The sequence below is a fragment of the Nyctereutes procyonoides genome, unplaced genomic scaffold (genome assembly GCF_905146905.1).
Source record: "Nyctereutes procyonoides isolate TBG_1078 unplaced genomic scaffold, NYPRO_anot_genome, whole genome shotgun sequence".
NCBI classification, from domain to species: Eukaryota; Metazoa; Chordata; class Mammalia; order Carnivora; family Canidae; genus Nyctereutes; species Nyctereutes procyonoides.
This window is the reverse complement of record NW_026575042.1, coordinates 38,843,295-38,859,259: the sequence shown is the minus strand read 5'-3', so window position 1 is coordinate 38,859,259 and position 15,965 is coordinate 38,843,295. Positions and strand designations below refer to the sequence as shown.

General features: G+C 34.8%; 1 protein-coding gene across 6 annotated transcripts in view; it reads right to left on the bottom strand.

Moving 5' to 3' along the window:
• The window catches only part of TRPC1 (transient receptor potential cation channel subfamily C member 1), a 65,944-nt gene that overhangs the window by 18,366 nt on the left and 31,613 nt on the right, over nt 1-15,965 (bottom strand). For 4 of the 6 annotated variants that reach the window (XM_055321567.1, XM_055321569.1, XM_055321570.1 and 1 more), the window contains 3 exons: nt 14,382-14,513; nt 11,065-11,260; nt 6,105-6,441 (listed from right to left, as the gene is read on the bottom strand). In XM_055321567.1, coding sequence (XP_055177542.1) covers nt 6,105-6,441; nt 11,065-11,260; nt 14,382-14,513 — 665 coding nt within the window. The remainder of the gene's footprint in view (nt 1-6,104; nt 6,442-11,064; nt 11,261-14,381; nt 14,514-15,965) is intronic. The other 2 variants (XM_055321568.1, XM_055321572.1) reach the window with 2 other exon arrangements.

Genomic DNA, 15,965 nt, shown 5'->3' with positions numbered 1-15,965 from the left:
TATCATAAATAAATAAAAATTTAAAAAATAAAAATAAAAAAAATAAAACTGAATATATATCTGGTTTCTCCATTCTACTTGATTGCTTATTCGTTCATTCCTGTAACAGTATTTTTTTATTACATTAGTGTTATGACTAATATGAGTGCTCCAATTTTGCTATTAAAAAATCATTATATGATTTCCTGGAGTACTTTGAATATTGTAGCTTTTAATATCTCAAAAGTTTACAGGATGGTGCATCTTTACAATGTTAAGTCAACTCATCAGTGAATAGGGTTATGTTTCTTTATTGACTTTAACTCTACTTGTGATGTTTAAAAAACTTTTATCTATAAAGATCTTTTTTTGAGTCTTTTTTATTTTTTATTTATTTTTAATTAATTAATTTATTTATTTATTTATGATAGTCACACAGAGAGAGAGAGAGAGAGGCAGAGACATAGGCAGAGGGAGAAGCAGGCTCCATGCACCGGGAGCCTGATGTGGGACTCGATCCCGGGTCTCCAGGATCGCGCCCTGGGCCAAAGGCAGGCGCCAAACCTCTGCGCCACCCAGGGATCCCAAGATCTTTTTTTGAGTCTTAATAGATTTCTTTTTTTTAAGATTTTATTTATTTATTCATGAGAGACACAGAGAGAGAGGCAGAGGCATAGGCAGAGGGAGAAGCAGGCTCCCTACGGGGAGCCAGATGTGGGACTCGATCCCAGGATCACGACCTGAGCCAAGGGCAGGTGCTCAACCACTGAGCCACACAGGCATCCCTTCATAGATTAAAAAAAAAAAATACACGTTGAGAAACACAGGCCTCGAGTTCTCTGTGTGATGTCTCTTTTAACTCAAGAGTGTGCTTGCAGTGGGAGCTACACACTTGGGCTTTATGAGATACAGCTGCTGCTGGATTTGAGACTTCGCTAGCTGGCGTATAGCCCATGCCCATCCATATGTCCTCATCCCATCCCATACAATTGAACGTGCCTACAATAGGGTGAGGAAACAGCCCAACTTTTTAAGAACTGCCAATAAAGATATATTTGAAGCTGTAATGCTGACATGTTGTACTCTCCTATCTTGTACCCTTTTACAAAGCTAGTAAGTAAACCAGTGCCAGGTTACCACCTATTGTGTACTGCAAGTATGAACGTCAATGAGAACCCACGATCACCGCTGCTGATTGTGCAGAGTGGGCACCAAATCTTCCCTTCTATCTCATTTCACTCAGAGTCAAAAGTAATTTCTTTACCGTGACCTGTAAGGCCCTATATCACTTCTCCCCTCTGACATTCTCTATCAATCTTTCCTTCCACTACTTGTCACACAGGCCTCCTTGCTTCCTTGCTGTCCTCTGAAACACAAGACTCCTGTATTAGGGCCTTTATATCAGCTCCCTTTGACTAGAGGCTCCTCACCCAGACTGGACTAATTCCTTTACCATCTACTCTGATCATCCTATTTAAAATTGCAAATCCCATGTTCTCCACTCCCAACTCCCTAACTCTGCTTCTTTCTTTCTTTTCCCTTAGTACTTAACACTTTCAAACATTGTGTAGAGTGGGCTTATTATGTCTATTATTAACTGACTGTATTCACCCCACTTAAGAGTAAACTCTTCAAGAGTAAGAATTCTTGTTTTTATTAACATTGGGTAAACTCTTCAAGAGAAAGAATTCTTGTTTTTATTAACCAATGTCCTAAATGTTCTGGATTGTGCATAATACACAGTTGGGTGCTAAAAAATTGCTAAATGAATAAATATACACAAATGAAACGAACAAACAAAAAAATCCCTTCCCCTTTTTTGGCCAGAAATTCCTCCATAGCTAATATATTGCTAGGGGTACCAGAGAACATACTATAATCCAGGATAGTTTTATGATAAATTCTTTCATAAGATCTTTTTAAGGAGAATATACAGTAATAAAAGAATAGAGTGCTGCAACATGACACCTGGGTGGAGATCAAGTTAAGTGAGTCAGAAACATCCTCTGGCTTACCAGTAGGGAGAATAATTCCCCTAGGAAGCACATGAAACAATCTTGAAAAACTGCTTATAACATCTTAATTATACAATACCCATATATTAGGCAGAAAATCATTTTTCAATATTTGCAGATCTGGCAGGGAAATTACTTTAAAAAGTTCTACTTAAATGAGCTTTTATCTTAAATGGATACATAAAAACTATCTGAAAAAAAAAACTATCTGAAAATGTTAAACCAAATAGTCTACTATTTTAGTACCACTGAAATATTAAACCAAGAAAGATGCTTACAGAAATAAGCGTTTTATTTTCTGTAAAATCCAGTATTCTATCTAAAAGGAACTCCTGACAACAATTACAAAATGAATTGGAAAGATTTTTGATTTAAAAAAAAAAACAGACAAGTGAAAGAATAGTGAGTACTGCTGCCAGGTGGTTTCCTATCTTCTGTGAAACTCCCCACAATAAAACGAAGCTAATACACTTCACATAATTGATTTTTCGGAGTTGAATTAAGAGGACAAAATAATTTTAACCTATTATAATCAATGCATTCACTAGTCAATGTACTATATTTCAGGTTTTTTTTTTTTTAAGAATTAGTAATCAACACTATAAGCTATAATCCCATCATTTTGGGATTCCTCAAAACCTGGTCCTACATCCTCTATTCTCATTTTATACTTTCTCAAATGTCTCATCCATGCTTATAATTTCATATACAATCTATATGCAGATTATTCACACATTGCTAACTCAAGCTTAGACTACTTCTTGAGCTCCAGACTATGATGTCTAATTGTCTCGAGATCTTGAAGTCTTTAATTTCAATGTATCCAAAACTACACTAAGGATCTACCCTCCCATAAATCCCCAAACCAAGCACTCTTCCAAAATTCCTACACTGCTAATAAACTCACTCTTCCTCACCTCCTAATATGTGTGCTTCCATGTCCTATTGACTTTACTTTGTAAATCTCTCTCCAATCTGTTCCCTTCTCTCTTTTTCTATCATAAACATCCTAAATCCAAGGTACCATCAGCTTTCATCTGCAACAGCCTCCTTTTTGGTCTCCCTCCATCCACTCTTGCCATAGCCCTATCCTCCCAACCATTCTCTACTGTAGCCAGAATGATCTTTTCAAAAGATAAATCTGAAAAACAAAAACAAAAAACAAAAGGCAAATCTGATCATGTCACTCAACTACTTAAAAATTTCAATGGTTTTCCATTGTTCTTAGCATAAAATCAAAACAAGTAACATGGCTCGTAAGGCTGTCCACGGTCTGAAGCACCATCCATTTCTACAGCTTCATCTTGAATTTTGCTTCTCTTGTTCTAATACTTTTTACCTTATCCAGAAAACAATATAAATAAGTTTCACACTAGAAAGCTGTTCAATGATGCAACGTGGAATTACATATGATAAAGCATAAATTATTTCCTAAATTAAAATATTAAATTTTAGATAAAATAGCAGAAATAACAAGAGAGGAAAATATTAGTAAGAAAGTATTTAATTCCCTTTAGCTTAGAATTCAGATGTGTGTTATTTTTACTTTATATACCTAATTTTAAATGTTAATGCATAATGGATTGAATATTAATAAAAGTAAAACTTTGATTTAAATCAAGTTACTTGAAACTAAATTCCAAATAAAAATTAAAATTTCAAAACATGTAATGTAAATTACTCTAATAGCTAAAGGAGAACTAAAAGTGAAACTGATACATTAATTTTTCTCAAATTATACAATAATTAAGCCAATAAAGAACATATTGATCAACCAATGCTTTATAACATGGAAAAGACCAAATTTTAATATTCTTTTACTCTGTAGCAAATAGCGAAAAGATAGGAGAGAAAAGCTGAATTTAAAAACAAGACTGAGGGCGGCCCTGGTGGTGCAGAGGTTTAGCGCCGCCTGCAGCCCAGGGTGTGATCCTGGAGACCCGGGATCGAGTCCCACATCAGGTTCCTTGCATGGAGCCTGCTTCTCCCTCCGCCTGTGTCTCTGCCTCTCTCTCTCTGTGTGTCTCTCATGAATAAATAAAATATTTTTAAAAATAAATAAATAAATAAATAAATAAAAATAAAAACAAGACTGAAAAAGGAAACAATCAATAAAACTAAAAGGCAACCTATGGAATGGGAAAAGATATTCACAAATGACACATCAGATAAAGGGCTGGTATCTAAAATGTATAAAGAACTTATTAAACACAACACTCAAAAAACAAAAGATCCAGTCAAGAAATGGGCAGAAGACATGAACAGATATTTCTCCAAAGAAGACATACAAATGGCCAACAGGAAAAAAAAAAAAAAAAAGGTTAACAGACACATGAAAAAGTGCTCAACATCACTCAGCATCATTTGATATGATACAAATCAAAACTACAATGAGATACCACCTCATACCAGTCAGAATGGCTAAAATGAACAATTCAGGAAACAACAGATGTTGGTGGGAATGCGGAAAGGGGAACCTTCTTACACTGTTGGTGGGAATGCAAACTGGCGCTGCCACTTTGGATAACAGCATGGAGACTCCTTAAGAAGTTAAAAATAGAACTACCCTATGACCTAGCAATTACACTACTAGGTATTTATCCAAAGGATACAAATATAGTGATTTGAAGGGGCACATGCACCCCAATGTTTATAGCAGCATTGTCCACAGCTGCCAAAATATGGAAAGATCCTAGATATCCATCAACAGATGAATGGATAAAGATGTGGTATGTTTATACACACACACACACACACACACACACACACACACAGGAATATTAGCCATCAAAAAGAATGAAATCTTGCCATTTGCAATGATGTGGATAGAACTACAGGGTATTATGCTAAGCAAAATAAGTCAAAGAAAGACAAATATTATGATTTCACTCATATATGCAATTTTAAAAAAATCTTTAAAATTTTTTTGAGAGAAAGAAAGAGAGTGTACAAGCAAGCGCAGGGAGGAGCAGTGAGAGAGGGACAAAGAAACCTTAGCAGACTCCTTGCTGAAGTCGGAGTCCCATGTGAGGTTCAATCTTGCAACCCTGAGAGCATAACCTGAACTGAAACCAAGAGTCAGTTGTTTAACCAACTATGTTATCCAGGAGCCCCTCACGCATATGTGGAATTTTAAAAAATCAAACAGATGAACATAGGGGAAGAGAAAGAAAAATAAGATATATACAGAGAAGGAGGCAACCATAAGAGGCTCTTAACTATAGGAAACAAACTGAGGACTGCTGGAGGGAAGGAGGGTGGGTGGATGGGTAACTGAGTGATGGGCATGAAGGAGGGCACTTGATGTAATGAGCACGGGGTGTCATATGCAACTGATGAATCACTAAATTCTACCCCTGAAACTAATAACACACTATGTGTTAACTAAATTGAATGAAAAAAACCCACAAAAAACAAAAAACAAGACAGAAGATCCAGAGAGAAATAAAGATGTCATTAAAAGACCATAGACAATGTGATTATATCTCAACTCCCCTCTATCCCCCACAAAAAAGGTTGAGAGCTGAAAAACTGCAGGTCATTTAAAATATTTATCATATAGCATAATACTCATAAACACAATTTTCAGAAAATAAAATATCTTATATTTAAAAACCCTGTCATTTCTAAATATCTGACTTCATCACAAAGAACTGATTCATACTGAGTGAGTCACTGGGGAAGCCTTTAAATCTAAAGTTAAATAATGTTTCTATATTAGAGATAAAGATGTAACCTCATAAGTTCATAGGTTCTTAAAAGGAAAACTAACAGTATAATAAAACAAAATAGTTAACTCTAAAATGCAACAAAGTATGATATGTGTTACATTTCAAAGTACCTAAGACAAGATTCATACTCTTATACCAAAAAAGCATGATCAGCACAATTTGTTTTTCTGTTTTAATGATAGTGAACAATTTTAGAGACTGAGAATAATTTTTCACTTTCATGTAATTAAGTAATATTTAATAAGAGATCTTCTCCCTTATCATCAAGTTCAGATCATTTATCATTACAAAAAATGTTAGTTAAGTCTTCAATGATCATCAAGCAAGGGAGAATTAACAGGCTAAATAAAAGGATCTTTTGAATAAACTTGACACTTACCAATAATCCACAGTATAAGTAGATAGTCTATTCTTTCAAGGGCTGGCCCCATTGTGTTTTTTTTATCCTCATTGTAGACAAGAGAGTATAGGTTTAATAACAGCAGGAATGTGAAATATGATGCTCCATGAATAATAAATTTCATAAAAGGAGTGTGAATGATTCTGCCAAACTGAGATTTGGGAGCTATCAAATAACAAAGTGACAAAACTGGCCAAAAGATGCCCACTGTCAAAACAGTCATTATCTTCTTACAGGTGGGCTTACGTCGGTAACCTGACATCTGTCCAAACCAAACAGTGTTCAGGAACTGCTGGCAGTTAGACTGTGAGACAAACTGAAAAGGACACACACATATACAAAATAAAGAAAAGAAAACCTGTAAATATAATCAATTATTATTTATTTAATTTATTTAATTGATATTCAAAATTTTAATAATAGCTTAAAATCAATTCTATACAGTCCACATAATTTTTTTTCATTTTTCTTACATGTAATAAAAGAGTACAGAGGTTGAGACCATGGACTGGACCCAGACTAACCTGGATTCAAATCCAGGCTCTGCCACCTAATAATTGACTTTGAGCAAGTCTTTAAACTTTAAGCCTCAAATTTTCCATCTATAAAATGGAGATAATAATCTCTACTCATAAACTTGTCAAAGCTCTTAGAACAGTGCCTGATTCATAGCATGTAGTATATAAGTATTAATGATTAGTAATAGCCTACTTAGCCATTTTGCAAAATTTAATTTGTACAGACTCTCATAACGTTTGTGAAATTTCAAAGTTAACAACCATAAACCAAAGAAAAAAGCTTCTGTCTAGAAGTGCTGATTTCAGTTATAAGAAATCAAGACGCTAAGATAGTAAAGCAATCCAAGTCTAAACATCAGATTTATATTCCATGAAAACACTGAGACTTTCTTAAAATATATTATATTCTTAAAGCTGCTTATAACTGAATTTTGTGTAAGAAAAAAAAGGAAAAATATTGCCTGTAAATAAAAGGGAAATTCTAGTTCACGTACAGGAATCAATTTATCAAAGTTTACAAAGCTTCTTAGTTTATTAATTTCAGAAGCAGTATCTTCCCAATATAATGCTCATGTTGTGAAGTTTAACTTAAGGATTCTGGTAACTCTGGATACAATAATGTGATCAGGTTTGAAATTACCAAAGCACAAGTAATGATAATGTCATTCAGATATCTAAATACTAATTGATCAATGTTCTGTTTTAAAATGATTTATCCTAGGTGCCTAGGTGGCTCAATTTGTTAAGTGTCTGTCTCTTGACTTTGGCCCAGGTCATGATCTCAGGATTGTGAGGTCGAGCCCTATGTTGGGCTCCGTGCTTGATGTGGATACTGTCTTCCTCACCACTCCCCTCTAAAATAAATAAGTACACATATAAATAAATAAAATTATCCTGAGACAGAATATTATTTGTAGAATAGAAAACTCCAGTAAAAAAAACTACACACACACACACACACACACACACACACACACACACACACACAGAGGCACGGTTTTTGTTGTTTATTGTGCTTATTAAGAAATTTCCTGGGCAGCCCGGGTGGCTCAGCGGGTTAGCGCTGCCTTCAGCCCAGGGCGTGATCCTGGAGACCCGTGATCAAGTCCCACATCGGGCTCCCTGCATGGAGTCTGCTTCTCCTTCTGCCTGTGTCTCTGCCTCTCTCTCTCCGTCTCTCATGAATAAATAAAATCTTAAAAAAAAAAAATTCCCTAAAATTCTATACTTGTGTTTGGTAGTTAAATCTTACTTCATTCTTCATTCTTCTGCTCAAATTACCATGCTTCCCATCTTAATTTGCCTCTCAAGATGAAATACCAGAGACAGAAATAGCTTTTCCTCTCACCAACTACCCAGTTTAGTAGCATCTCGAACTTAGTGGTTTCTCCCTTCACCCCAGTATCAAAGCAATTTCAGAGCTGACTTCTGTCCTTGCCATCCCTCTACATAATGGTGATTTAATTAACAGTAATGTTAAATATATAATTTGAAAAACAAAATTTCAACTGGAAATGTTCTAAGTCTGTGGTGGTTTTAAAATATTGATATGAATCAGCAGACTCCTCTCATCAAGAGGTGGGTTATCAGTATTTCATACCCTTCAATTCAACAAGGCTGTGATTGCTTTAATCAGTAAATTCTGGAAGAAGTGATACTATGTGACTTCTGCAGGTAGGTTTTCTTTGTTTTTTGTTTTAAAGATTTTATGTATTTATTCATGAGCAACACAGGGAGAAAGGTAGATACAGGCAAACTTTGCGCAGGGAGCCTGATGCAGGACTTGATTCCAGGACCCCGGGATCACGACCTGAGCCAAAGGCAGACACTCAACCACTGAGCCACCCAGGCACTCTGACTGTGGTAGGTTTTAAAACAAGATTCCACCTTGTTTGAGGAACACTTGCTCTTGGAGTATAAAGCGACCTACTACCTGAAGTTATCATGCCGTGAAGAAGCCCAGGTTAATGTAGGCACTCTAGGGGGCCCTCAGAGGCTTCTTAGACCATCTCCTCACAGTCAACCCACCATGACTCCTGTAGTAAGTGCTCAGGAGGCCCACCTGCCATGGATCCAACCAGCCCACCCAAGAGCTCTTGGCTGGAGTCCTCAGCTGCTGCTCAGGCCCCAGACATTTGAGTGAAGAAGCCTCCAGATGATGGTAGCCACCAGTCATCTGAGCTATGTCAGAGACCCTAGACTAGTGATAATTCATCCTTGCTGTGCCCTTTCCTAATTCCTGGCCTACACAATCCAAGAGCATAATAAAATGATTATGAAATGATTATAAATGATTGTGAAATATATAGTTTTATGCCACTAAGTACCAGGAGTTTGTTATTTAGGACAGATTGCCTAAATAAAGTCTACCAACTATGTGGGAAGATATTATCCTCCCCTTTGATCATATCTAAAAATCTAGTTTAAAAAGCTCCATTTTCATTCACTCGTAAAATTATAGAGTTACAAAGTATTTCCTTTCAAATAAAAATATTACTACTACTTCTTGTTTCCTTTTCTTGCATCTTCTTTAGAATGGAACATTTGGAGAAAAAAAAAAGAGAGAGAGAGAATGGAACATTTGGTTATATCTGTGAGTCCCTCGGGGATCTATATCTATATCTATCTCCCATTTGGAAACTGGCTCTTAGTTTTTCCTTCCCTAACCAGGATAATCTCAGGTCTTTCCACCTTTCTTTGAGGTTCTTTTTCCAATCACATAGTTAATTTTGTATCTTGTTATCTCTTTATTCTAGCATTTTCTAGTATTTCATGTCTATTTTAGGTTGTGGAATACACAGAAGTAAATAATTCAACCTAAGATCTCGTCAAAATGTATGTTAGAGGAAGATTACATCAGGGGTTCTATATTTTTTCTATTTATGCACATTAGTGTTGTGTTTCTTTTTTAAGCACACAGGTATGTTGTTGATTTATAATCTTACAGTTATACTGATCCAAGTTCTTGTATTTAATTTTTTCCTATAAATGTTTTACCTTAATCAGGAACTTTATAGAGTACTAGAAAAAGCATAGGATTTGAAGCCAGAGATCTGGATAAGCGATATACTACGTAGGTACGTTAAAATAAACATCTTAAAATTCCTGTACCAATTTCCTGAGTTACAAAACCATTGTGAGGCTCAAATTTTCAATCAAATCAATACAAAATTCTGCTTCTAGTACCAAAGGTCCTATATCTTTCTTCCTACCATTATCTGTCCCAGGCCCCATTTTTATACTAATACAAACTTGATAAGCAAGTTTTATTCCAACATCTATATTGATAACAAAAAATAATGGTTCTTAGGGGCATCTGGGTGGCTCAGTTGGTTGAGTATCTGACGAGTTAATTTAGCTCAGGTCATGATCTCAGGGTTGTAAGATGGAGCTCTGCAATGGTTCTGTACTAAGTGCAGAATCCCCTTGTCCCTCTCTCTCTGCCCTTTACCCTGTCCGTGCTCTTGCTCTCTCCCTCTAAAATAAATAAAATCTTTAAAAAAAATAATAGGTCTTAGAAAAAAATCTTAAAAGTACCATTTACCAATACCTCATACTACCAACTGGATATCATTACTTACATATAAATACCCATGCTTAATAATATATCTCAAAAAATGAAATTTAAAATGCATACTTTCCTTCTTCAAGTTCCTGAATCTATATCATGTGTGTATATGGGGATTAGTAGGTATTTCCCTTAATAGGAAGGGTGATGCCAGTAGAGCCAGATTCAACTTAGTTACCATATCGTGTGCCTCTCCACCTTTGAGTTTCAATGAATTAACAAATAAGAACCAGGAAACACAATATCTAATAGTTTATTTTTAAGCAGAAAGGCGCTATTACTATAGAAAGCACTATTTATTACCAGATCAACAAAACAAACCTATGACAGACAAAAGAGAAGATGGAAACATTACTATGAAAGTATGTAGTATACAAGATCTTACCTAACTAGGTACTATTTGGCAAAAACATTAACACTCATATTATAATTAATATTAATTGTTTTTTTTAATTTATTTATGATAGTCACAGCGAGAGAGAGAGAGGCAGAGACACAGGCAGAGGGAGAAGCAGGCGCCATGCAGGGAGCAGGATGTGGGACTCGATCCCGGCACTCCAGGATCACACCCTGGGCTGAAGGCAGGCGCTAAACTGCTGAGCCACCCAGGCGTCCCAAAATAATTCTTTTTTAAAAGATTTATTTATTTTAGAGAGAGAGAGAGAGAGAAGACTAGAGGAAGGGGCAAAGGGAGGGGAAAAGAGAACCCCAAGCCGACTCTACAGCAGAGAGCTGGGCTTGACCTCACAACCCTGAAATCACGACCTGAGCTGAAACCAAGAGTCAGATGCTTAACCGACTGTGCCACCCAGGCACCCTGGAAATAATTTATATATGACACAAAATCTCATACCTCCTTTTGGTTATATTTGATAGCAAGTTTTAGACGACTTAAATTCATTCTTTCTTCTAGTAATCCCCGTTTGTCAAGAGGCTCATCATTAGATGTATGGTTTAGAATAACTTCCAATTCTCTTGAATTCCGGGCTTGTGCAAGCAAATCTTTAGCAAACATTTTACATTGCCGGGCTAGTTCCTCATAATCATTCCTGTAAAATGCAACAATCTATTATTAGAAATGTCACTTCCAGCTTCTAATTAAGCTGTTTTCAGTAGAAAATTATTTACTCAGCAACATTTTAATTCTGACAGGGCTTTATAAAATCTCAAGTCATTTTGTAGTGATGGTCAAAAGAACTTACTGATACATAAACTCTCAACAGCTTTGGGGAAAACTGTAACACAATTATGTTCCCTGTGTTCATACTGATCATTTTAGATGAGCACAGTATTTCCTTATATACACTGATATTCCTAGAAATTTGGGTTATAGTTGTCAATCAATTCTTTTTTTTTTTTATTTATTTATGATAGTCACAGAGAGAGAGAGAGAGGCAGAGACACAGGCAGAGGGAGAAGCAGGCTCCATGCACCAGGAGCCCGATGCGGGACTCGATCCCGGGTCTCCAGGATCGCGCCCTGGGCCAAAGGCAGGCGCCAAACCGCTGCGCCACCCAGGGATCCCTGTCAATCAATTCTTAAATCATTTGCCCTTATTCTCTGTAAGTTTGGTATCAAACTTCCTTCTTATATTATGTATCTAAACAATAGATAATAATGCTATCCAATAAATATTACTATGTAACTTTTAATGAGGTGTTTTCAATAATAGTTTACAACATGTTTTATACTACTTCTGATACTAAAATAGTATTCTGATTCACTTTTAAAGTGTTCAACAAAATTCAAGTTGGAAGTAAAAGTCACTGAAATACTCCTAGCAAACAATTTTCTTTCATAATTATTATTCCTTGAAATTTAGAATTTAACTGCTGGTTAAAGATAGGCTTAAATCAATCAACTTATGAGAAGATAAAGATATCCTCTTTAAGAACATCAGTTATATTAAAATTATATCGTAGTGTTAATACCTTAAAAATAAAGTTAGAAATAAATATGAGTCAATTGGGGTCAGATTTCATAAAATAATTCTTATTCAGTTTTTTTCTCCTTAATGACAGAGGAAGGGAAAATAGAAAAATTTTCCAAATGATTAATCTTCTATACAATGAGATTTTCCATGAACAGAAAATTATCAAAGAATTAAAAACTTTTCCTTACAGAGTAAATTTTTCTCATCTACTCTTTGCATTTCCTATATAACCAAAACTACCTAAAAATAGTAATTGGATTTCTTTAATAATTGAAGTATTATTGCTTCTTAGTCTAGGAATCTAATTATAGATGAGAATATTCATCAAAGGTGTGTATTATTACAAAGTGGTTTCATCTTAAACATTGACACACGACTAAATTCAGTAAAGTTAATATATTTTATTAATTTAATTTTCTTAATCTTTAATAAATTACTAGAAGACTAATAAGTGGCTGTGTAGTATGGATAGAAATATAGTAGACTAGAAGCCAGAAGTCCTATGTTCTAGTTAAAGCTGCTGCTAACTCTATTCCTAAACAGATGCTGATATCAGGAAGATATCTAACCTACGTAGATCACTTTCCCTGTCTATGAAAAACAAGGGGACTGAAGTAAATGAATTCTATAATCACTTCAAAATCTAACTTTATTATCCTATGATTAAAGAATAATCATAGCAGTTGCTTCAAAACCTTTTAGGAAGGAGTTGAATGAATTCTCTTTTATAAGATAACTGAGAATTCCAATTGTAAGATAATACGATTATAAAATAGCAAGCTTGGGATCCCTGGGTGGCGCAGCGGTTTATCGACTGCCTTTGGCCCAGGGCGCGATCCTGGAGATCCAGGATCGAATCCCACGTCAGGCTCCCGGTGCATGGAGCCTGCTTCTCCATCTGCCTATGTCTCTGCCTCTCTCTCTCATTCTGTGTGACTATCATAAATAAATAAAAATTAAAAAAAATACTTTAAAATAGCAAGCTTTTCAGATTTAAAAGGAATAATTTATAACAGCTCATGTGCTAATAAAGTTAAAAGTAGCAACAAGTTACATTTTACCAATGTCTTATGTGTTTCTCAAAGTATATACTTTATTTCCTATTGAGTTTAAATAAATTTTAATTTATTCAAATTGGAATATAGTAGTTCCAAACTTGAAAACTTATAAATAGGAATATTTAAAAAGTTTCTAGAACTCAGAGCTATCAAGAACACACTATAAACTGCTGTTAAGGCATAAGAAAATTGCAAGCTTCTTATCACCCTTTCAGGAAGAAGTTTGACTCTTTCCATCTTGTCAAGTCACTAGAGGAGTACAAGGCAAAGACATGGGGCTCCCACAGCAGCTAGACTTAAAAGGAAAGTAGAGATAGGTATAATCTGCCCCCCAGAAACCTCACAGCAAGAAATGGCAAGAATGATCAATTTCTCCTTCTTTGGGGGGGTGGGGGTTACCAGGGATACTTTAACATAAGGGAAAGTCTCAAAGTTCACAAGTCTAAGGACTTCTTTTTTTAATGTTTAAATTAGTTATTAATAGGCTGTTTTTTCCACAGCCTTTTTTTGGTCCTCCACCCTAACTCTCTAAGGGACATTTATAACCATTCTTTATGCCAAAACTATATTTAACTCTTCACTTCAGAGGAAAACTCAGAGGGATGAATGGATCCATCCCTCTTAATTAGTAGTATTTTATTTTTAAGTCTACATGCTATGTGTCTCCTAATAGAAAAATCTCACCAAACAGTGAAAAGGGACTATATCTGTGTGTGTGTGTGGGGGGGGGGGGATGTCCACGACACACAGAAACCATTCTATATGCTTCTGAAAGTTATGAAAGATCAGGCTCCAAGGATGATTATACAATCTGGAAACAAGGGGAGGTGGGATAGAGAACAGTTACAAATTTCCTCTTGCTTAAGGCTACCACTCCCACTACTCTTCACTGTCTTAGAACTCCTTTGGCAACATTAAACAAAGGGGGAACGTGGGGATGGTGCAAGAATTTCAAAGGGCAGGTGGGGAAGAAGCTACCTAAATAACACCTAAATAACACCAACGTCTTTTCCATTGAATCTGAAGGAAAATCCCAAATAGGTAGCAGCAAGGTCTGGTCATCTTGTTTCAAAAATAAATAAATACAAACATTAATTTGGTCTATGAAAAAGCCCAGGGTGAAGGGATTCTGAAAAAAAAAAAAAAAAGATATAATTTACAATTTCCATTCATTCCCACCTGAATTCCACCTCCACAAGGCTTAATTCTTTTAAATCAGCACTAAGTTCAAATGCTCTCAGAATTGGATCCTCCTCTGTTAACATTATTAGAGCTGGACTGGCCAAACAGCGATATATATCAAGACGAAACCTGTGATAAAATTTGATTCCGTAATGTAAAATAAATGTATTATACACATATAATTAGTATTTTTAACCTACAATTTTCATAAATTTAAAAGTAAAATACTACAAAATTAAAAGAAACTAAAACAACTATAATATGCTTATTACAGGATAACCTGCATAAAAAGAAAGACTTAAAAAATAACTTTTTGTATTCTTCAATCCAATTAAATTAAAAAATTTCTATCCTGAACCCATATTATTTTAAATAAAATAGGCTAATAACTAATACATTTTGAATGATATGAATCATAAAATTTTTCCTTCCTCAGTGATAAGATTACATTAATATGCTAGATATGTATTACACATGACTCATTCAATCAGGTCATTTTTTTTTTCAACCAGGTTTTTTTTTTAAAGATGTTTCAAATCTTAAGAATGAAATCATTAATTTCATTCATTTATGCTTAATCACTAGCTAACAGGAAAGCACACTCCTTTACCTTCTGTAAACTAGTTAAGCTTCATATTCAATACCTAAGTAGGAAGCAAACCCAAAAATTTTTGCTATAAGTCTTTCATTTATAAGCATATACTTCTTAATTTATAAATTTGGTATATTATATAATATATATTTTCTTCTAAACATAAATTTAATACATGTTTGTTATTTAAAAAAAGGAAGCAGTTTAGAAACATGATGGTCCCCAGTTCTCCTCCTTCCACCAACTCTACTCTTCAAAGAATGGTCACATTACAGGGAACTGTGAATATCCTTGATACTTTCAATTCACCTACAAACATAATCAGATATACTACATAAAGCAACAACTCTTTTTATGCCACTACACATAGAGTCATGTCATTTTTCCCCCAAAACTAGATGGTTCCCCATTTAATGGCAGCTCATCAGATCTCCATTAATGGAAATTTTAGTTGCTTCTAATTTACTTCTATAAATAACGCAGCAGTGAATATTCTTTAGTTCACATATCCTTTGCACACTGAGAATCGCGGGATATAATGGCATATGTGTTTTAAATTCTAATAGATGCCTCCAAAGCACTAACAATAAGGAGAGATCATTTTCTCCTACATTATCATTAATATTTTGCCACTCTAAAAGATGAAAAATGGAATTTTATCTGAACTTCTTTAGAAGCTTAAGCATCATTTCCTGCTTGGTATCCATTTATACTACTTCTGTAAACTTTTGTTCATTTCCATTAGCCTATTTTTCTCATAACTGTTTATTTTTTAAAATCATTTGTAAGATCTACATATCAAAGAAATTATCACTCTGTCTAGCCACAGTATTTTATATACTTTTTCCCCCAGTTTATTGTTTGTCTTTTTACTTTGTTTACAGTGGAATTTTCCTATATGGAAATTTAAATCTTTTATTTAAACAAACTTATTGAAATATTCCTTATTTACCATACAGGTTTCTGATCTTACTAAAGATATAAAGGTA